The sequence below is a fragment of the Symphalangus syndactylus genome, chromosome 21 (assembly GCF_028878055.3).
Source record: "Symphalangus syndactylus isolate Jambi chromosome 21, NHGRI_mSymSyn1-v2.1_pri, whole genome shotgun sequence".
In the NCBI taxonomy this organism is placed as follows: Eukaryota; Metazoa; Chordata; class Mammalia; order Primates; family Hylobatidae; genus Symphalangus; species Symphalangus syndactylus.
Window position 1 is genome coordinate 24,115,062 of NC_072443.2, and position 24,234 is coordinate 24,139,295.

Consider the following 24,234-nt stretch of genomic DNA (forward strand, 5'->3'; position numbering starts at 1 on the left):
TATATAAAGGACATGAGCATCTGCAGATTTGGGTATCCACTGGAGGTCCTGGAACCAATCTCCTGTGGATACCGAGGAACAACTCTATTTCCCTATGAAAAATTCTTTGGAGTAGAATTTCTGGATAAAGGAGTATTACACATTCTTGTGGTTCTTGCTACATGTTGCACTTATTGTTTTTCAAGAGGATTGTGCCAAAGAAATAGCTTTTAAAAAATGAGACCTTATGAAAATTCTGAAGTCCATTTATTAATTCAACAAATATTTCTTCAGCACCTACTATGTGCCAGACACTATATTTACCCACACCTGCCACACAGGGAGTCAGAAGGGTCTAAATCCAAATCCATGTGAGTGATCTGTCTCTAGCAAGAAGACTACATGTCCAGAGATGTTAAGTTCTGTTTAAAAGTCATTATGGATGCTTGTGGGTGGGGCAACGGTCTTCAAAATAAATTCTTTTAGAGAAAGGCTCTCAGACTGTTGCCCAGGCTGAAGTGCAGTGGCATATTCATAGATCACTGCGATCTCAAACTCCTGGGCTCAAGTTATCCTCCCAGTTTAGCATACCAAGTAGCTAGGAGTATAGGCGTGTGCCACCCTGCCTGGCTAACCTTTTTAAATTTTTTGTAAAGATGGGGTCTCACTATGTTGTCTCAAGCAATCCTCCTGCCTTGGCCTCCCAAATTGCTAGGATTACAGGTGTGAGCCACCCACCTGGCCAGGCCAATAGTCTTGATGTGGGTCTATCAATTATCAACTTTCCTAAAATGATGTCAGCATTTTTTGGTTGTCCAAATGATTTCTTTTCATTCAGAAACTTTTTTGCAAATTAACTATACAGACACAATCTAAATTGTAATCTGAGTCATCACCACCCACCAGCGAACTTCTTCATTTTTCTGAGCTTCAGCTTGCTCATCTCTGAATGACAATGCCTGCCATGCACTCAGCTCTGGGCCACTGAGGGGATCAAAGGTGATGAATGAGGGAACAAGGAGACTAGTTACTTAAAGAGTGATGAGAAGGTTTTGAAGAGCCAATGTGGTGAACATGATAGGAAGTTAAAACACTGAAAAAGATAATTTGTTAAACTGTAAAGCATGATATGAATGTAAGATATTATTACAATCAAGAGAGGTACTGCAAGAGTCAGTTCTTTTTTTTCATATAAATATGGTACAAAATTATAACCATGGAACATACAGCTAGGTTTGGAAATTCTGTCACTACCTTTACAAAAAGAAATAAAGAAAAAAATTTTCTGAAAATGCCTCTTCCTTTAACCAGGATCTCTTGGTATATTATGAACACTTTATTAAATATGGAGATGGAATGATGAGTTAATAAAAACAAAGGAATAAATTTACGTAGACTCGCTAACTTCCCTCCAGATTTGAGTTCCATAAACAAGAATTTATCACGTAAGGCATGAATAACAGGGCATGTGAATTGTACTTAGGTTTTAACACTGGCTAAACGTTCTTAGCGTTACAGCCATAGTTTCTTCCCCCCATGAATGAACAACTTTAGAGATCGTTTAGTTCAATTCCCTTGTTTTACAGACTGTTTGGGTTTCATTGCTTGAGCAGAAACTTTTAATGTATGCTTCCATGTGGTTACTACCCATATATTTTAAAAAGACATGTTTGTTTAGTTCTCCTTCACTATATTGTGGCTATTTTTGAAAGGTACATAAATAGAGAAACCATTAGAACTATTATGGAGTGGTCCAGCTTGCTTATGAATACATTTCATCATGTAATCAATCACAAGATTTAAAAATAGTTGGCATTTACATGGAAAGGTTCATAAAATGCTTCATGAATGAAGGCCTCATTTATTTCTAAAATGCATTCATGGTTATTGAGTTTCATCATAAGTAATAGTGGGAATGGAAATTCTGGAATCTCAAATCTATTGTTTTTCAATTTTCAACATATGTTTTAAACATACATCTACTGCTGGGATCTGTGAGCTGTCTTCTTTCTGATGTTTGCCACATTGTTACACTATTAACAAAAGGTTTCAGTTGACTAAAAGCCAAATTCTAGCAGAAAGGAAGATCAATTAAGTACTTAATTATAATTTTCTGTTAAATGGCATTTTATTTAACTCATGCTTTATCATTTTATCACCAGTTTTAGCATATGCAAATATTAGCTAATTTTGTTGCTGTGGTAAGAAACAGAAGCCATATAGAATTCACAGGGCTCCTGAGTGATACCCAAACACAGTACTATTTACTTACTTTATTATTTTTTTCATTTTTCAAGACAGCATCCTGCTCTGTCACTCAGGCTAGACTGCAGTGGTCAAAAAATCACAGCTTACTGCAGCCTAGACCTTGTGGGCTCAAGCAATAGTCCCACCTCAGCCTTCCATGTAACTGGGACTACAGGCATGCACCACCATGCCTGGCTAATTTTTTGTAGAGACAGGGTTTCACCATGTTGCCCAGGCTGCTGGTGAACTCCTGGGCTCAAGCAATCTACCACCTCCCTTGACCTCCCGAAGTGTTGGGATTACAGGTGTAAGCCACTGCACCTGGCCCACAGTACTATTCACTAAGTTGCCAGTGACCTCAAACCAAGCTAAGAGAATAATTAAACAATGACAACCCAATGTTTGAAAACAGAAAATTACTGAACTATCTAATTGTCTTTCCTGTGATATTAGATACATTCTTTAGAAGTAAATAAAGCAATTGACAACTATAGCTTCTGTCCCTATTTTTACTGAAGTGTGGCATAGAAGATCATTTTCTTCTCACTCAGCTTTGATCACTAAATTGTTATAAGCCCTTGGGTAGTTGACAACACTTAATTCAGACAGAGCCACAATGCATGACACAAAGTGTACAAGCTTTAAAATTGAAGAGACCCAGGCCTCAGTTTTGGTATGGCCCCTTCACTGTCCTGTCACTTATTTAATCCCTCATTTAATTTTTATCTCATCATCTGACACATCATCTATGTGTCAGGCATTGTTTGAGAAGTGGAGAGCTATAGAAATTAATCAGACATAATATTTTCCCCTAAGGAAGTTATATTTAGTGGTAGACATAGTCAAGCAACAGATAAATCTATAAAACAGGACTAATAAAACCCACAAAATGAGAGTGCCGTGAAGATTAAGGATTAAGTAAGATAAGGCCAGGTACAGTGGCTCATGCCTGTAATCCCAGCACTTTGGGAGACCGAGGTGGGTGGACTGCTGGAGCTCAGCAGTTTGAGACCACCCTGGGCAACATGGTGCAACCCCGTCTCTACTAAAATACAAAAAATTAGCTAGGGGTGGTGGTGTGCACCTGTAGTCCCAGCTACTCAGGAGGCTGAGGCACAAGAATAGCTTAAGCCTGGGAGGCAGAGGTTGCAGTGAGCCAAGATCATGCCACTGCACTCCAAATTGGGCTACAGAGTGAGACTCTGTCTCAAAAAAAAGGATTAGTGAGATGACATATATAAAGAACTTGACACTGTATCTAGCCTGCAATATACATGCAACACATTTCTTTTTTTAAAAATTCAATTACAATTTTTTTCAGTGCTAAATAAGTTAATGCCACTGTGCTGGGGATTGAACAATAATGCTTATTGCGGCACTATTCACAATACCAAAGAGTTGGAACCAACCCAAATGTCCAACAACGATAGACTGGATTAAGAAAATGTGGCACATATACACCATGGAATACTATGCAGCCATAAAAAATGATGAGTTCGTGTCCTTTGTAGGGACATGGATGAAACTGGAAAACATCATTCTCAGTAAACTATCGCAAGGACAAAAAACCAAACACCGCATGTTCTCACTCATAGGTGGGAATTGAACAATGAGAACTCATGGACACAGGAAGGGGAACATCACACTCCGGGGACTGTTGTGGGGTGGGGGGAGGGGGGAGGGACAGCATTAGGAGATATACCTAATGCTAAATGACAAGTTAATGGGTACAGGAAATCAACATGGCACATGGATACATATGTAACAAACCTGCACATTGTGCACATGTACCCTAAAACCTAAATTATAATATAAAAAAAAAAGACAATAAGAACTGGATAAAAAAGATTGCAACAGTAAAAGACTTGATGAAACTGGCTGTTATGGAAGTGTAGTTTACCCTTCAGAAGATTTACATAAATTTCTCCAGTAGAGCTCACTCATGCAAATTTCAGAGGAAAGAAGGCAGGCTATGGGGTAACTCAGACTTAGAAATTATTCTGACAGCCATGATAAACTTTCAAAAGATTAAGAGGAGTAAGCGAGGGAAAGATTAAATTGCTAGACCCTTGAGTCCAAACTACTGAACCTTGACAGAAAGGCAAGAGAAATCAGAAGAAGGTGAGAAGCTATCAAGAGAAAGAGGGACAGATGGATGAGGTCACAGATGGAGGGAGGAGCATGTTCAGTGCTCAGAGGGAATATGAACAATAACAAAGGGCAGAAGTTTGTAATCAGAAAAAGGGAACTCATGATCTTGAGATATAACTTATAAATGTCTTAAGTGGCCCTAAGCAGAGTCATATTAGTGGCTGGCTGTGGAAAACATGAGATGTGCCACTCAGGCTCCCCTTTTCAAGAAAAGATTTCGCTACCCAGCTTTAAGAAGTGTAGTTAACTGACAGATTACAGCTGTTAGCTCCTTAAAAACCTGCTCTGCATTGGAGCTGAGGTTGTACTCTTAGTCCAGTGGTCCTCAGTCAATAACTGAACAAGGCAGTGGGTACAAGGAGCTAGCCATTCCCATCCAATGTGGACTCCTAAAACTGTCCACCTCTGCAGAGATGCTCCCTACTGGACTAGCAGAGAAAGCATTGTACTCTGACAACTCCCCTTCTCAGTCCTGCCTATTTCTCTTTTCTTTTACAGGTGTAAATTCCCCCAAACACCTCTGATACTCCTAAATCCATCTCACCATCTGCTTCCCAAAGAACCACCTGTAGAATTTTAGTTCTGTCACATACATCATTGTATTAGTCTGTTTTCACATTGCTATAAAGAACTACTTGAAACTCGGCAATTTATGAAGGAGAAAGGTTTAATTGACTCACGGTTCCACAGGCTGTATCGGAGGCATGGCTGGGGAGGCCTCAGGAAACTTACAATTATGGTGGAAGGTGAAGGGGAAGCAAGGGACCTTCTTCACAAGGCGGCAGGAGAGAGAGAGAGCAAAGGGGGAAGTGCTACACTTGTAAACCATCAGATCTTGTGAGAACTCACTCACCATCATGAGAACAGCATGGGGGAAATCTGCCCTGATGGTTCAATCACCTCTCACCAGGTCCCTCCCCTGACACGTGGGGATTAAAATTCCACATGAGCACTTTGGGAGGCCGAGGTGGGTGGATCACGAGGTCAGCAGATGGAGACCATCCTGGCTAACACGGTGAAACCCCATCTCTACTAAAAATACAAAAAATTAGCTGGGCGTGGCCGGGCGCGGTGGCTCACGCCTGTAATCCCAGCACTTTGGGAGGCTGAGGCGGGTGGATCACGAGGTCAGGAGATCAAGACCATCCTGGCTAACACGGTGAAACCCCGTCTCTACTAAAAAATACAAAAAAATTAGCCGGGCGAGGTGGCGGGCGCCTGTAGTCCCAGCTACGCAGGAGGCTGAGGCAGGACAATGGCGTGAACCCCGGGGGACGGAGCCTGCAGTGAGCCGAGATCGCGCCACTGCACTCCAGCCTGGGTGAAAGAGCGAGACTCCTTCTCAAAAAAAAAAAAAAAAAAAAAAAAAAAAAAATTAGCTGGGCGTGGTGGCGGGCGCCTGCAGTCCCAGCTACTTAGGAGGCTGAGGCAGGAGAATGGTGTGAACCCGGGAGGCAGAGCTTGCAGTGAGCCAAAATCGTGCCACTGCACTCCAGCCTGGGAGACAAAGCGAGACTCCATCTCAAAAAACAAACAAACAAACAAATTCCACATGAGATTTGGGTGGGGGCAAAACCAAATCATGCCATTCCACCCAAGCCCCTCCCAAATCTCATGTCCTTCTCGCATTTCAAAACACAATCATGCCTTCCCAACATTCCCCCAAAGTCTTAACTCACTCCAGCATTAACTCAAAAATCCAAGACCACAGTCTCATCTAAGACAAGGCAAGTTCCCTTCTGCCTATGAGCCTGTAAAATAGAAAAACAAGTTAGTTACTTCCAAGATACAATTGGAGTACAGGCATTGGGTAAATTCTCCCATTCCAAATGGGAGAAATTGGCCAAAACAAAGGGCATAGAGGCCCCATGCAAGTCCAAAACCCAACAAGGAAATCATTAAATCTTAAAGCTCTAAAATAATCTCCTCTGACTCCAAGTCTCACATCCAGGACATGCTAATGCAAGAAGTGGGCTCCCCAGGCCTTGGGCAGCTCTGCCTCCATGGCTCTGCAGGATACAGTTCCAATTTCAGGTCATCTTTTTTGTGAATGCATATGAGTGTACCTTTTTATAAAAAGACAGGTTGGGCCAGGCATGCTGGCTCATGCCTGTAATCCCAGTACTCTGGAAGGCCCAGGCAGGAAGATCACCAGGTCAGGAGTTCAAGACCAGCCTGACCAACATGGTGAAACCCTGTCTCTACTAAAGATACAAAAAATTAGCCTGGCGTGGTAGTGCGTGTCTGTAATCCCGGCTACTCAGAAGGCTGATGCAGGAGAATCACTTGAACCCGGGAGGCAGAGGTTGCTGAGATCGCACCATTGCACTCCAGCCTGGACAACAGGGCGAGACTGTCTCAAAAAAAAAAAAAAAAAAAAAAAAGCCAGGTCACCTCTTGAATGCTTTGCTGCTTTGAAGTTTCTTCCTTCAGATATCCTAAATCATCTCTCTCAAGTTCAAAGTTCCACAGAACTCTAGGGAAGGGGCAAAATGCTGCCAGTCTCTTTGCTAAAGCATAGCAAGAGTGACTTTTGCTCCCGTTCCCAATAAGTTCCTCATCTCCATGGGTGACCACCTCAGCTTGGACTTCATTGTCGATATCACCATCAGCATTTTGGTCAAAACCATTCAACAAGTCTCTAGGAAGTTTCAAACTTTCCATCATCTTCCTATCTTCTGAGCCCTCTAAACTGTTCCAACCTCTGCCCATTACCCAGTTTCAAAGTCACTTCCACATTTTTAGGTATCTTTATAGCAGTGCCCCCATTCTGCTGGTACCAGTTTTCTGTATTAGTCCATTTTCACACTGAGACTGAGTAATTTATAAAGGAGAGAGGTTGGACTCACAGTTCCACATGGCTGGGGAAGCCTCAGGAAACTTACAATCATGGCAGAAGGTGAAAGGGAAGCAAGGCACATCTTACATGGCAGCAGGAGAGAGAAAGAGAGCAAAGGGGGAAGTGCTACACTTTTAAACCATCAGATCTCGTGAGAACTCACTCACTATCATGAGAACAGCATGGGGGAAATCCACCCCCATGATCCTGTCACTTCCCACCAGGTCCCTCCCCTGACATGTGGGGATTAAAATCGCACATGAGATTTGTGTGAGGGCACAGAGCCAACCATATCAATTATCTCATTTTATCCTTATAATAATCCAGGTGATACAGAAAGTAAGAGCACCCATGCTTCACTTTACAAATAGAAAATCAGAAATCCAGAACACTTCAGTAATCTCACTGTGCTTACACACCTAGTTTGTACCAAAGCTGGATTAGAACCTTCCTCCAAATATTTTCTGAGCCCAGAGAGTTATTTACCTGGGGGATGTTAAAAGGAATAATGAGTGACAGCAACAAGTGCTAAAGGAAGCCACGGTTGGGTATCTGCCAAGCTTTATAGAACTGACATGAGATTGAAAAGTAAAAACACTGTAGTAGAGAAGAGCAATCAAGAGAAGGATTATAAATGATAAAAATTGTTTGTATTGCCCGGGCATGGTGGCTCATGCCTGTAATCCCAGTACTTTAGGAGGCCAAGGCGGGCGGATCACCTGAGGTCAGGATTTCAAGACCAGCTTGGTCAACATGGTAACACCCCATCTCTACAAAAACACAAAAAATTAGCCGAGCATAATGGTGGGTGCTTGTAACCTCCAGCTGCTCGGGTGGTTGAAGCAGGAGAATCGCTTGAACCCAGGAGGCAGAGGTTGCAGTGAGCTGAGATCACTCCAGTCTGGGCGACAGAACAAGACTCCGTCTCAAAAAAAAAAAAAAAAATTATTTGTATCCCGCTCTCATTTTAAGAGTATATGGTTTGTGTATGTTGTGTATCCTTTTGTGTATGTTTAGGACAATTTTAATAAAGTTAATAAGAATCTTTCAGGTGTTCCTTTGCCACTGGTGGATCAGACCAGAGTTAAGTACTTTCCAGATCCAAGCGAAAAACTACAATTTCTTTTCGAAATCAAAATGGCTATTTTACCATAAACAAGGTAATTTACAAATAATTTTTTTTGTTGAAACCTGCTAATCACTTATTTTCCTTTTCTTTCCTTCTTCTCTTTTCTTTTGAAATAATAATTCACAAAACAAATTCCTAGTCTTTTTTTTTTTTAAGACAGAGTTTTGCTCTTGTCACTCAGGCTGGAGTGCAATGGCACAATCTTGGCTCACTGCAACCTCCGCCTCCTAGGTTCAAGCGATTCTCCTGCCTCAGCCTCCCGAGTAGCTGGGATTACAGGCACATGCCACTACACCCGGCTCATTTTTGTATTTTTAGTAGAGACGGGGTTTCACCATGTTGGCCAGGCTGGTCTCGAACTCCTGACCTCAGGTGATCCACCCACCTCAGCCTCCCAAAGTGCTAGGATTACAAGCATGAGCCACTGGGCCCAGCCAAATTCATAGTCCTTAAATAAAACCTGAAAAATATGGAAAGAATAAAGAAGACAATGAACATCACTTAAAATGTCCCTGCTGTTAGTATTTTGGCTTTGGATCTTTCTATTCTTTTACCTGTGTATACGTATATGTATGTATATTCATTCCCTTATCCTAACCTTAACACCACACCATGCCCCTAGGTCTGAAAGTCGTAACTATAATTCAATGCAGGAAATGTATGCAACTCAAATTGACTGGTAATGAAGGCAGTCTTTATTAAAAGTCCACCTCTTACTCCCAAAATGCATTGGCAATATGAAACTTCTTAAATCTCTTCTTGGATCTTACAGGATTAGGCCCCAAATTTAGTTCTTCCATGTTTATTTTTGTTAATAAATCCTTAGGAGCAACTCCTATGGCCCTTGTTTGAAGGAAAAGCACCTGACAGGTGAATTGGATGACTTTTGACAATGGAAGACAGGGCCATCCTTGAGTATTGGATCATGGAGGCTCCCAATTCCCCTACCTGTGAGTTGAATTTGGAAGCCACATTGAGCAGAACTGAATTTCTGAAATGAATGTGAGTGAGAATAAACCTCCCTAGCAATGTCAGACACCAGGACAAACCAAGGTTTGGGGAGCAAGTCTTTAAACAAGAACCATATCTGACTGACTCCATCCAGTGGGGAGACATCCCAGGGCAGAATCCCATTTGCTTAAAGTCCAGTATTGGGATAGTGAATCTTTCTCCTCTTAAAAGTTACTGATGCAGTGACATATTGCTGGCAGAGTTTAGTACTTGCTAAAAGAATACCTCATGTGTTATGTCACACAAAGGAGTATGTCTGGACAATGTTACAAATGTAGCTAAGCCACCACAGAAATAGTTTTCTATACAATATTTTAAAATTTGAGATGGTAAAAGGATAGGAATATAAAACCAGAAGTACATAATACTTGAAAGCAGCTGGTAAAATACAACAGGTGTCTGCAGATTCAAAAGCTATTCTTGGTAAAAAGACTCCTAAACAGTCTTCCTAAAATTGCATTATTTTCTAAGCTGCCCCTGACAGGTCCCAGGGTCCTTTAAGGGACAGAAGGAGCTTGGCAGCCAACTTGCTCCAATGGCTCCCCACTGGAGTTACATGAGTGCCACCTAGTGACACTTGCTAAAGCTGAAGGGGGCCCAGATAGATCATCTAGCTCAATTTACCTCATCCGAGGAAACTGAGGCCCCGATATCAGAGATAACTTAAACAGGGCAACATATCTACCTGGCTAGTGGCTGAGCTAAGGCTAGGAATCAGGTGTCTTGCTTCATGGTTCCCTCAACTGGAGATAATCTCTGGAGTCTGGGAGTCAGGAGTCCTGCCTACTGGACAGTGCCAGAAAATAAAACTTAAACCTTTCAGGGCCTCAGGTTACCCAGGCATTAAACTCATAAAATAGTATTTGTTTCAAGTCTTTGAGACACATGAGTGTCAGAGAACAGAACCTAAAAGTTGGTAAAAGTGCCCATAGACATTTAGTCTGCTTTCCTCCACCATGAGTGACTGCCCCTGAAACAGGTGTACACGTAATCACATTATTTCCTACAACCAAGATCCAAAGTCATCAACCTTAATTCAGGGGCAATGCATCAGTTATAGCCTTTTTAGCACCTTCTGCAGGTCTGACACCATCTGAGAGATCAGTTGTAATAAAAGTATCATTGGAACCAGTCAAGTTTTGATTTCCAGAAGTCAGATGTTCTGCAGTTTTCCAGTTCGAGTTTCTATTTCATGATTAGTCTAGGCCAGTGGCCCTCAATGCTGCCTGCACATCAGCACTGCCTAAGAAACTTTTAAAACTCACCTGTGCTTGTGTCTGACCCTAGAAGAGCAGAATCAGAATTCCTGGGGGTGACGTTCCCACATCGTTTTACGTGTGTACGTTTTTAAGCTCCTTGGATTATTCTGATGCTAAGAGGATTGAAAAACATAGTGCTGGGCTGAGCTTGTGCTGAGAAAGAGAAAGAAGAGATAAATGTAGGAAAGGTGGGAGGTAGATAAGACCATTCCCTCTGAATCCTGGAACAGAACTTCGTCTGTACTCAAGTGCTCAATAAATGATTGCTGAAACTTGTCCAATGTGAGGTGGTATGATGAGAATGAAAGAGTTCACAATCTATTCATGATTTTAGGATTCTTTATAGCCTCACATAAGAACATTTACAAAGAACCACAAGTAAACTTAAAAGTAGGAGAAGCAGGTAGACATGTCCACATAGATCAAGAAGAAATGTTTTAAAACCTGAACACGATTCAAGTCTACATTACTCTCTGCTTTCCTTCTCCTTTCCCATTTTTAACTTCTTGATTCCTCTATTCAACTCACATGTCATGTATCTACAGACACATATGATAAAGGGACTGGCTATATTCCAAAAGGCTTCGCTGTCATTCTCTGAAGAAGAGACAACTGAGCTGAGCACTGAAGTAAGAGTAGGAGGTGACTAGATGCTATGTGTACATATTTTGGGGCCCAAGGGTGTGCAGGGCTGGGTGATCTTTCAAGATAGAAGAGACAGCAAAGGCCACATGTTGGGAAAGAGTATGGCTTATTCAAAGAACACAGAGGAGACCAGTATAACAGAAAGAAGAACGTGGTGTGGAAAGGGACTGGAATGTCCAGGAGGGCCTTGTCCATTTGCTTTCATATACATACATACCATGTACCACTCCCTCTCACAATTAAGCCCATTGCTTTGACCTGTTATTACTATCTCACCTTTAGTATCAGTGACTGACCTCCTTAAGAAAATTTCTAAGTGATTTTTCTAAAATTCCAAACACTTTTTTTTCTTTTTTTTTTCCTTTTTCTTTTTTCTTTTTTTTTTTTTTTGACAAGGTTTCACTCTGTTGCCTAGGCTGGAATGCAGATGCACGATCTTGGCTCACTGGCAACCTCTGCCTCCCAAGCTCAAGCGATCCTTCTGCCTCAGCCTCCCAAGTAGCTGGGAAAACAGGTGCATGCTACCATGTCTGGCTAATTTTTGTAGCTTTTTGTAGAGACGGGGTTTTTCTATGTCACCCACACTGGTCTCAAACTCCTGGACTCAAGAGATCCGCCCACCTCGGCCTCCCAAAGTGCTGGGATTACAGGTGTGAGCCACTGTGCCTAGCCCAAACTTTTTTTTTTTTTTTTTAGAGACAGAGTCTTGTTCTGTCACCCAGGCTGGAGTGCGGTGGTGTGATCTCAGCTCACTGCAACCTCTGCCTCCCAGGTTCAAGCAATTCTCCTACCTCAGCTTCCCAAGTAGCTGGGACTACAGGCATGTGCCACCACGCCCTGCTAATTTTTGTATTTTTTTTTTTTAGTAGAAACGGAGTTTCACTATATGTTGGCCAGGCTGGTCTCAAACTCCTGACCTCAGGTGTTATGCCTGCCTCAGCCTCCCAAAGTGCTAGGATTATAGGCGTGAACCATCACGCCCAGCCTCACCAAACTTTTATTCATATTACAAATGTAATACATGCTCATTGGAAAAAAAAATTCTAACAATTTATAGACATATAAGTGAAAGTCCCCCCTAAATCCTACCCACTAAACTTGACCACAGTTAACAATTCCACATGTATTATTTAATTTATATTTGCATGTTCAAATATCATCTCAATTTTTTGGAAAAAAATGTGATAATACTAGACAGTGTTCTGTAACTTGGTTTTATAAATTAATATATCATAAACATATTTCTGTGTTAGCATCCACAGTTTTACTTCATTCTATTTTAGCATCAGCATGGTATTTCATCATACAGATGAACCATTCAATAATGGACAATTAGGCTAACTCCATTTTTTTGCATTTACAAGCCAAACAAAACATCAATGAGCATCCTTGTATATATTCTTACTCAATTGTACAAATATTTCTATAAGTTCTTGGAAAAGCATGTTACAAAAGGTATGCATATTTTAATTGTAAGTATTTCAAAAATTCCATCCAGAAGTGTTGTATCAACTGACTGCCCATAAATGGCATATGAGAGTGCCTATTGCCATTCTCTGTCTCCAACTGGTAATCTCTCATCTTACATAAATAATCAAAATCAAAATTTACCATGATTCGTGTCCTTAGACCCAATCCATTTTCTGGGCTACAACCCTGTTTCCAACTTTATTTTCATTATGTTTTTACATTTTTGTTTTCTCCACTAGATATGAGATCTTTGGGACCAGGTTATACCTTTCCATTTCCAATGCCTGGCATCATACCTGATACACAACTACAATTTGCTGTAGGAATAAATGATTGAATGGATTATATACATATATATATACACACACACACATATATAAGTACAAACCCTTATAGAGCATTTACTATGTGCCAGACATTGTTCTAAGCACTTCTACTAACTCATTTAATCCTCCCAACAATCCTATAAATTATCAATGAATGAATATGAAATCCAAATTCAAGTAAATCAAATGGCAATAATTGAGGTATATTTAAGGGGCAGCAGCAGCACAATGCAGAAGTGAGTAATTCTGTTTGGGAGAGAGGGTTACAGAGAAAATGATGCTCAAGGCTTGTGGCTAGGAGCAACCAGCTGAGGGACTTAGCAGAAAGTAACAAAGCAGAGGAAGTAGTTTTTAAAAAGACATAAAGTCATGGAGCAGCAGGGTATATTTGAAGCCTTGAATACAGAATGGCTGAAGTATATTTTATAAAGAAAGATAGGGGCTGGGTGTGGTGGCTCATACCTGTAATCCCAGCACCTTGGGAGGCTGAGGTGGGTGGATCACGAGATCAGGAGTTCAAGACCAGCCTGGCTGACACGGTGAAACCCCGTTTCTACTGAAAAACAATACAAAAATTAGCTGGGTGTGGTGGTGCGTGCCTGTAATCTCAGCTACTGGGGAGGCTGAGGCAGGAGAATGGCTTGAACCCAGGATGCAGAGGCTGCAGTCAGCTGAGATCGCACCACTGCACTCCAGCCTGGGTGACAGAGCAAGACTCCGTCTCAAAAAAACAAAAACCAAAAAGAAAGATGGGAAAGTACTTAATGAGACAGATTATGAGAATACTCTATCAGCTATAAGAAATTTGGGTATTCTTTCAGGGAGTGGTGAGTCATTGAAGCAATTTAGGTAGATTTTCATTTTAGAAAATGTGCAGCAAGAGGCACAAATTCAAATACCTTGGAGGACCTAGCAAGTAACAAATGGGGTCTGGTTTGAAGTAATGGCAAGTCTTGCAGGAAACATAATGAAAAGCATATAAAGACACTGACGTTATTAAAAACAACAACAAAATAAAAACTGCTAAGTAAATTCAGCCTGAGGGTTGCCAGTTTGAACCCCTGGGGTAGAGGAAGTACTGACTGCATGGGGAAGAGTGTAGAAAAAGTAGAGACAAATTAAGGAATCCTTCATGTAAAACATAACAGGAAAAAAAAAACAAGAGAAAATCTGCAGAAGGGAACAAGAAGCCAACTTGAAAAATATTTAGGAAGGGAAAAAAATCATAGGCCATGCTGACCGATGGGAAGAAAGACAAAGAAGTTAGACTAAGTCCCAAGTTTCTGGCTAGCTGACTGGAGATTTAATGAAAAAATTCAACTCTATAGAAATGGCAGGTAGATGTGCACATAGTCTTTGAAATTTAACAAGATAAAAATAAATAATAAAAAAAAATTAACAAAAAGAAATGGCGGGTAGAGATTGGCAGGTAGGTAGACAAAATGAGTTGAGTTTTCAAACGTTGAGTTTGGAATGTCTGTCATCCAAGTGCAAGCTCCCAGTGGATGGCTGGATTTATATATGCAGAGTGCAAAAAAAAAAAAAAAAAAAAAAGCTTTCTTTTGAATGTCCATCTAAACTGAAGGTAGACAGATAGGCTGAAGACAAATGGGCTCTCTGCTGACAGATTATCACAGAATGCTTTGAAAATATTAATAATTTTTAAAATAACAAATGCTTTGAAAATATTAATAATTTTTAAAATAATAATGCTTTTTATGGCAACATTATCATTATAGTAATAATGGGTTGGAAATGGAGATACACGAGTTACCAGATTATAGGCGAGAATTAACAACAGAGAATTTATGATTGTCCAGAAAAAAATTGTGAGCAAAATTATAGAGAATAAATTATTTATCTAAACTTTTGGATGCTTTTGTATCTGTAGTCATTTTTATGTTCATGATATCCTAAGAATTCTTTTTGTTTACTTTTGTATTTTCCTTATGTAAATTTGAGATGTGAAAAGGACAATGACAAGCTGTACAATTTAGCTTGGGTATTAGAGAAATCAGCTTGTAAATAACATATTCAGAAAAATTGTAACATATACCTATATTTTTAACACACATTGTCAAAAGCATATATCATATAATTCCATCGAATTACCTTAGATGATTCCTTGCTAATGATTTTATTTGGCAACACATATATATACCAAAAAGGAATGGTGAATACAAGTGTATAAGGCAAATGGAGATAAATTATACATCAAGAATAGCACTGCCATTGTCTGAAGGATACTATTTTCAGATTGTGCCTGTATGTGTGTGTGTGTGTCCTTAGAGCTGTTAGTTCATGAAAAAGCAGGAAGTTCAGTTTTAAAAACTAAGGCTAGTTCCAGCTAACATATTGTTTACTATCCCTATTTCCAACCAGGAATTACTCAACCCCAATAAAAGCCTTTTGCCTGGAACATTTGGGAACAAAATTGTAATGAGCAAAGGGTTAAACAGACTCCCACATTAAAGCACAAACATTTCAAACCTAAGAATGGGTCAATCCCTATCCAAATGTTTATTTTGGGTCCATCTACAAAACCTATTTAGAGTCAACTTCAATTAGAGAAGACAACTACTAGAAGGATAATGGAGAAACAGAGTTTCCAGCTTTTTTTTTTTTTTTATCAGTTTGCTCAACATTTTAAAATGAATTAAAAGCAGATGTTGAAATTGCTGCCAACTGTTCACTTGTCATCTGTGAATGGGAATTAACTTGGTTTTGTTCATCATTCAATTAAATGTTAAGCTTCAGTAGTTTAAAGAGCCTGGGAATGCAGGTCCTGATGGGATTTTAAAATGACAAACAACTGAAGTAATTTTCATAACTGTGAAACCATTTGTCCTTGTAAAATAAAAAGGGAAATTCTTGGGAAAGTTTAGAATTCTGAAACTCTCACAAAATAGCTGCAGAAACAAAAATCAATATTTTGTTATTTAACAAGAACTCTTAGGCACTATCTATACGTTCAGCCCTGCATTTGGTGCACTGGAGGCTACAGAGGAACTTAAAAATAGTTGCCATTCTCAGAGTTAAAGAATATAAGATGCTGTAGTGCCCAGATGACAGTGCCTGTTGACGGTCCTAAACTAGGTCAGAGGCGACAGAATGTAAGAAGGGCTGAGATGATATGAGCAGGAATCTCAGGGGCAAGTTTCACTAAACAACGAAGAATGTGTAGGATTGAATATTCATGTGGCAGCCAGCCTCTGAGATGGCCCCCAGTGATTCTTGTCTTTGGGTATTCAAGCCTTTATTGTGGTTCCTTCCCACACTGAATAAAGCTAACCAATAAGATATTGCAGAAATTACGACTTCTGAGGGTACATAATAAAAAAAAATGTTGTAGCTTCAATCTTGGTCTCTGTTGAACTCTTACTCTGCGGGAAGCCAGCCACTATGTCAAGACGATGTTCAAGCAGCCCATGGAGAGGCTCATTTGGGGAGGATCTGAGACCTCCTGCTAACAGTCAACACCAACTCATCAGGCATGTGAGTGAGCCACCACGGAACTGGATCCTCCAGCCCCACTGAAGCCTTTAAATGACTGCATGACTGCAACCCTGGCCAACATCTTGCCTCCGACCTCAAGAGACCCTAAGCCAGAACATCTAGCTAAGCTGCTTCTAGATTCCTGATGCACAGAAATTGCGAGTTAAGTGTTTATTGCTTTAAGACATTGAGTTTTGGGGTAATTTGTTGTGCAGTAGTAGATTAAAATATCTTATTAGGTCTTTGTCTTTACCTAAGAATGCACAAAAGTCAAGAAAAGGCTGCACGAATATGGAATAAATGATCAAGAGCTATGATCATTTCTCCATCTCTTTTTAACAAATGCTAAAATAATATTACAATGAAAACTGAATTAAATTCTACTCACATAACAACTATGACCATGCAGATGAGTTCATAATCCTTACCTGTCCCTGAACCCAACCAGCCATTTCTATATAGGTGAATAGCTTAATCCATTACAAAAGTACTACAAAAAATTCCCTAGTTCATTTTACAAATATTTATGGAGACTATACTATGTGTCATAGGCATGGTACAAATTAAGTACATGTAATACAGTATAAATTACATAACTATATGGCTCAGAACACCAAATAATAGATGAAAAATCTTTTATGTTCTCTACAATTTCATTTAAAACCAAGACATTTTAATTTTCTTGTTATAAGAAATACACTTTGATTTTATCCAAGGATAATATGAAATAATACACCTTCCCATTTGGATGTGGGAACTACAATTAGATGCACAAATGCAAGCAGGGGACACACCCCAAGATTTCATAATGAAATCTTCTCTAGTTCTTGAAAAGCGTTTTTGTTTTGTTTTAAGCAGAGGTCCATTATTAGAATTTAACAAATTCTACTTGAGGGAGTGAGGCTCTGTCTCAGAAAAATAAAAATAAAATAATAATAAAGAAAAACCGTTTGGTCAACATGGCAAAACCCTGTCTCTACTAAAAATACAAAAATTAGCCGGGCGTGGTGGCACATGCCTGTAGTCCTGGCTACTTGGGAGGCTGAGACGGGAGAATCACTTGAACTTAGGAAGCAGAGGTTGCAGTGAGCTGAGATCATGCCACTGTACTCCAGCCTGGGCAACAGAGTGAGATTCTGTCTCAAAAAAAAAAAAAAAAAAAAAAAAAAAAAAATCCCCCAGAAGACACTATCGCTAAACAATTTCGGTTGAAATCTTGTCCCCAATGGGTTATACATCACTAAGATATTGACCCTATCTAGAACTGGCTCCCTAATTTGTGAGGCCTAGTGCAAAATTAAAACCAGTGGCTCCTTGTTCCCAAATTATTAAGAATTTCAAGATGGCAACACCAGAGCATGAAATCAAGCACAGAGTTCTTCTAAGCATGTGGTCTCATGCTATTGCATAGACTACATGCCCATGAAGCTGGCTCTGGCTCCATTAAAGAACATAGAAGTCAGAACTTTCCACTTTATTTTGACAGAATAAAGAACTGTTTAAAAATGTCAAGTGACATATTTTTAATGGGAAAATATTTTACCAGAGACTATGAAGCAGTTGCTGATTTAATTATACTCAAAATGAATCATAATTGAGGACTAGAATCTTCTTAACCAGTGAGCAACTGCTTCTCATGTCAATGACTGAATAGGTTTTAAAACCATTTTCTGAAAAGTTTCTGAAAATCTACTGGCAACAATTGAAGGGACCCAGGGGAGGTCCTGAATATTAGAATGGTAATGTGACCTAGATTCACCTCTTTTATTCTTTTTGATAGAGGGCATCTAAAGTCTCATTCTATGTTAAAAGAAATGTTCCCTAACAGATAACTGAACATTACAGAGATCCCAGTCTTGGAAGTGGGTGCAGTACCATGCAGATCTGTATTATTTCCCTTTAGGGAAGAGAGTGAACATGTTTTTGGTTGTAAATGAGATAGCTGTACTGTTTTGTATCTATTTAAAAAAATAGTTTTTGAAATTATGAAACATTTTAGATATCTAAGTATAGCCTCTCTAAAGAACACTGGCCACCTATGTGGCCACCTTGGGGCCCTTAATAAATAAAATATTTAAAAATACATGGAAACTCCTCCCTTTCCCTGAATGTAACTGCCATTCCGAGTTTCCTATATATCATTCTCCTGCATTTTAAACTCATATGGATCTATTTTAAATATATTGTCTTTTAAACACCAACTATAAATGATACCATACTTTACCTACCCGTCTGCAATCTGTTTTGCTCATTTAACAGCGTAGTTTTCAGATGTATCCATATTGTTACATGCAGTTCTACTTCATCACTGTTGTTTTCAGGGCTTGCAGAAGCGTTTCTTTAGGTCCATTCTCCTGAGCGTGTGCTCATCCCAAGGCCCCGGTGGTGGCCAAGTGACCGCCCATGCGGTGTGAAGGGGAAGTGGAACGCGTAGAGAAGGATTTTGGCAGCTCTCCTTGCCTGGAATTCCAGTCCTAGAATTCTAAATTCGGACTTGATCTTCCAGACTGTTAGGAAGATACATTTAAGTTAGGAGGCTAGAACGTATCTCTTTTAGTATTTAGCTTGATTTACAACTTTTAAATATTCAGTCAAAAAGTATGTGGGCCTTCATTTATACTTTTGACGGGGCCTCACAAATAGGAGTGGTCTGCCCCTTTCCTTACGTCCCACTCTTTCTTCAAATTAAATTGCTACAGCAGGAAATTACTAAACTGTGGCTCTTCTCCTACGTCCGCCTTCCCTATGTCAATCCCCATTTCCTTTGCTTTCTCCAATAGTTAGGACTCTAAATTCTAACTGTTAATTTCGACGCCAAGCTGTAATGAAGACGCTAAGTGGACGCTAAAAAGAGACGCTGTTGTCACACAAGGCCTCCAACTGGGACGGCTCCCACCGAGCTCCGCCCACCCCGCCCCGCCCCGCCCGGGGCACCGTGGCATCTTGGGACATGTAGTCTTTGGAGGGGCAGCTGCCTCCACCAAGTCTCCTCTCCCAAGACACTGCCTTTCGGCTTCGGGACGCCGTGACGTTGCGTTCCTCCAGTCCCTTGCCACCTCCCTCTTTCTTCCCCTCTGGGGAAGTTCAGTGCTGGACTTCCGAAGACCTTTTACGACATTGAGTCTCGGAGTTGTTCTCAGCGCCGGATCCACTTTTCGGCAAAGTGACGTGGACGTCAACAGCAATGGCGGAAGGAGAAGAGGTGCTGCCCCTGCCAACGTCGAGCGGCGACGGCTGGTGAGTGAAAGCCGGGGCTAATTTCCAGTGCCCCTTTATTCTTCCTTCTCACCATGCTGCCGGTCCCCGAGGAGCCGTCTGGCGTCGGCATGGAACGGAGAGGCCGGTCCTAGGCGAAGTCCGGTGCCTTGCCCCGCCCCCTCTGCCTGCTGGGTGCCCCCTGCCTGCCTGGTTCTGCCCAAGGGACTGGGGCGGGACTCCCAAGGAGAGGGGTGTCATCCAGATGCTGGGCCTCAGAACGGTCCTCCTGTGTCGTCCGTCAGTCTCCAAAGTGTGCTGGAGTGGGTGGCTTCAGGGCTGGGTTTGGCCAGACTCCCTGGCTGTGGGAGTTGGAGTAGGCTGAAGAAGGAAGTTTGTTGGATGCAGATCTGAGACACTGAAATACAATGTGAAGAAAAGACGTTTTGAAATGACCACTGCGACCTTCGCCTGAGGGTTCAGAGGTTGACCCGAGGAGAATCCCTCCCAAGTAGTTGGTATACTTTTTTTATTCTGGCTGTTATCTCGTTTTGCATTCCAACAGTTTTCATCATTCGTCTCCACGCAAGTCATCTTTTCCCCTACTACCACATTTCTCACAACTCGATTTCTGAGCTTTGGATGCAGTGTGGGACTTTGCTCTTACTGCACCCAAGCTTTTGCATGCTTACCTGATTTATACTCGGGATTGTAGGGGAAGACCGCCAATAATTCTTTGGTAAACTGCTTACCCAGTGTTAATCTTTGGGAAAGGCTTCTACTTTTGAAATAGTTGATCTCACAATACACTGTTAGGTTGTACAACATCATTTTTTAAAAAGGGACCTTTAGAGGCTTGTCTAAGTTTTACAGTTGATCTAAGTGTATTGACCACATGTATTAGTTTTGGATTTGCTTGTTCGTTATATTGTATGTGTACAGCTCATGGGCACTTTAAAAATAATACAGGACATTCATAGACATCGACTTTAATCTCAGAGGAAAAAAATGGAAATCGTTAAAAGGGATAGATAATTAGTAATTAAGAAATTCAGCTCTCCATTAGCAGACATCAAACATTACTTTCATGCGCTTTCGTGTGAAGAGACCACCAAACAGGCTTTGTGTGAGCAGCATGGCTGTTTATTTCACCTGGGTGCAGGTGGGCTGAGTCCGAAAAGAGTCAGCAAAGGGTGGTGGATTATCATTAGTTCTTACGGGTTTTGGGATAGGCGGTGAAGTTAAGAGCAATGTTTTGCGGGCAGGGGTGGATCTCACAAAGTACATTCTCACGGGTGGGGAGAATTACGAAGAACCTTCTTAAGGGTGGGGGAGATTACAAAGTACCTTCTTAAGGGTGGGTGAGATTACAAAGTACATTGATCAGTTAGAGTGGGACAGAAACAAATCACAATGGTGGAATGTCATCAGTTAAGGCTATTTTTACTTCTTTTGTGGATCTTCAGTTACTTCAGGCCATCTGGGTGTATACGTGCAAGTCACAGGGCATGCGATGGCTTGGCTTGGGCTCAGAGGCCTGACAGTTACCGTAGCGCTGGGCTCTCCAAGATGTCAGAGGAAAACTTCATGGTGATCTAGATATAGTTTTTTTTTTCTTCAACTTGCTTATGTTGGAGTTGGGGAGGTGTAACAAAGTAAAATCTCATTCTTTGTGAGTGTGATTCAAAGTGTTACGAGAGGTTGGCGGTGGGGGCTGGGGCAGTTGGAGTCACTGGGGGAAAGCTTAATGAAAGCAGCAGTGTTTCAATTAGGCTTTGAAGAATGAGTAGGATTTAAACCCCAGGGCTGTCTAATAGAAGCCACATATTGTAATTTAAAATTCTGTAGTAGCAGCATTAAAAACTAAAAAGAAGCCTGGGCGCGGTGGCTCACGCCTGTAATCCCAGCACTTTGGGAGGCCGAGGTGGGCGGATCACTTGAAGTCAGGAGTTCAAGACCAGCCTGACCAACATGGTGAAACCCCGTCTCTACTAAAAATACAAAAATTAGCCAGGCGTGGTGGCGCGTGCCTGTAATCCCAGCTACTTGGGAGGCTGAGGCAGGAGAATCGCTTGAACCCAGGAGGCAGAGGTTGCAGTGAGCCGAGATAGAGCCACTACTCTCCAGCCCAGCGACAGTGTGAGGCTCGGTCTCAAAAAAAAAAAAAAAAAGAAACAGGTGAAATCAGTTTTAATAATCTATTTTATTTAACATATTTCAACATGTAATCATTGTTTAAAAATTAGATAATTGTACATCTTTTTTTGTGCCAAGTCTTCAAAATCCAATGTGCATTTTACATCTACCTTATATTTCAATTTGGTCTAGCCACATTTCAGATATTAAATATCCACACATGGCTTGGAGCTAACATATTAGTGCAGAATCAGATTAAGAGATGGGAAAGGCCTCTGAATGGAGTAACAGCATAAACAAGGGCGTAGACAAGACAACTAATTTGTTTTGAGAGTAAGAATGAGAACTACCTGGTTGGAGAGAAGTTGCAGAAAAATACGTCTTTTTGCTTCTGGTGTCCTGCAAGAATGGCAGGAGAAAAAAGGAAAATAGATCTGGAAAAATAGTAAAAAAAGTTTTTAACTAATTAAATGCACCTTTTAAGAATCAGTGACAGACATTACAACACTTTTCAGAAAGTGACCTAGCTGGTTATAGCCTGAACTTCGCTGTTTGGGAACGGTGGATTGTATCATAAACTGGCGGTAACCAGCTCATTGAGTACCATGAGAGGAAATGTTTCCACAGTTAAGGTGCCTCTGGGGAGTTCTTAGGTTAGAGGGATTGTGAGAATGTCTCTGGTTCACATGGGCAGAGGACATGGAGTGAATGTTTACTAGAGATAGCATTTGTTCTCTTGTAGGATTGATGTATCTTTGGTGTGTCTTTGTATTTTTGCTGGTTTTATTTTCATGAATGGAGGAACCCTAACGTGGTCAGTGATTTCTGTTTTCCCTCCATCCTCTTCTAATCTTTCTCCTTTTTATCCTGGCACTCTCATCAGCCCCCCAGAAGAGGATTTGAACAGAGTCAGGAAGACTTTGGGATTGGGAGCCAGAGGTTCAGTAAAGGCTCTGTTCTTAGAGTGCTTGGTGAATGGGTTATAGAATGGGGATGCTTTACTCGTTTTTTGTTTTGTTTAAGAAACGAGGTCTTGCCGTGCCGCCCAGGCTGGCCTCATACTCCTGAGTAGCTGGGGACTACAGGTGTGCCCCATCCATCCAGGTGTTCTACTATTTTTCTCTCCCCTCCCCCTCCCTCCCTCTCTTTCTCTCTCTCTCTCTCTCTCTTTCTTTTAACTCTGTCAGATGGAATTTTTTCTAAAATGTATCATATATCTTACTGCCTAGCTCAAACTCATCTTAATGACTTGAGTCATTCAGTTTACAAATGTAAGTGTGATTTAAGGATAAAACTAGGTCTCTGTCCTCAGGGAATTTATGGTCTAGATACAGGAGGCATGTTTGAGAACATCGATTACTTTTGTGTTATTGTAATATGGTGAGACTTTTAGGGCCTATCTAGACAAATTGTTGCTATGTTAAGTGACACAGCTATCTCTTTTTGAGATTGCTTTTTATAAGTTTTTCCTATTTCTTTTTTTGTTGTCAGTGGTATTTCTCAATTTGTTCCTAGTCTGTGAAACTAAGCCATTGAACTTGTTGAAATTGTGTATACATTCTTAAAAAGGCTCAGGATGGACCTTGAAGATCTTAAAAGTATGTGGACTCTATGACATTGTTTTTGCTGATTTTCAGTTATGTTCTAGTTCAGTGCTTCTCAAAATTTAAACGTACATTGGAATTACCTGGGGAGCTTGTTAAAATGCTCTCCAGGTAACTGTGATTGTGATTCAGTATATTTTGAGGTGGAACTTGAGAGTCTCTGTTTCTGACTAGCTGCTGGGGGTTGCCAATTCTGGTGGTTTATGGACCACACTTTAGTTAGCAGGGTTCTAGGTTATATATATATCAGAATGAGTAGGTCAGAGGAATTTGTATATGTCACATTGTATCACCTTACATGTTATACTAAAATATGTGTAATTACATGACTTATCATTGTTCTTTAGATAATGAACTTCTCAAGGGCAGTGGCTGATAAAAGGCAGGTGGCTCAGTAAATGTTTATTGAATGTACGCATGAATGAAGACTTTCATGTAATTATGTGCAATAGCATACTAAGCTGTCATTTAATATAAATTTCCTGACTCCAGTGTTTTTGTGAGCTGTGGAATTGTCTGTTGGTATAATGCTTATTCTTTATGGAAAGCCAAAGTAATCAGAAAATGCCTCAGCTTTCAAGCTCTCTGGAATTCAGCCATGTAAACTCAAAGGGTGTGGTGAAATCTTGTAAAAATGCTTATAGTTAGTTTTAAGTGATTTGAATTTAATTTTAAAAAATTAATAGAAGTTATGAGAATCTGGATTTGTAAAATCAAACATGTTAAATTGTTTCAGTGAAAAGATTGG

General features: G+C 40.6%; 1 protein-coding gene and 1 long non-coding RNA gene across 8 annotated transcripts in view; one reads left to right on the top strand and one right to left on the bottom strand.

Annotated features, from left to right (window-relative positions):
• Nucleotides 1-19,618, bottom strand: part of LOC129471429 (uncharacterized) — a 150,078-nt gene extending 130,460 nt beyond the window's left edge. For 2 of the 6 annotated variants that reach the window (XR_010118617.1, XR_010118618.1), the window contains exons 1-2: nucleotides 18,780-19,428; nucleotides 13,519-13,612 (exon numbers count right to left, since the gene is read on the bottom strand). This is a non-coding gene — a long non-coding RNA (uncharacterized lncRNA). Of the gene's footprint in view, nucleotides 1-10,621; nucleotides 10,769-13,518; nucleotides 13,613-18,779 lie in introns of all 6 variants that reach the window. The other 4 variants (XR_010118619.1, XR_010118621.1, XR_010118620.1 and 1 more) reach the window with 4 other exon arrangements.
• Nucleotides 19,478-24,234, top strand: part of TBC1D23 (TBC1 domain family member 23) — a 64,256-nt gene continuing 59,499 nt past the window's right edge. The window contains exon 1 of one of the 2 annotated variants that reach the window (XM_055259945.2): nucleotides 19,478-19,788. In XM_055259945.2, coding sequence (XP_055115920.1) covers nucleotides 19,736-19,788 — 53 coding nt within the window. In that variant the 5' untranslated portion in view covers nucleotides 19,478-19,735. The remainder of the gene's footprint in view (nucleotides 19,789-24,234) is intronic. The other variant, XM_055259946.2, reaches the window with a different exon arrangement.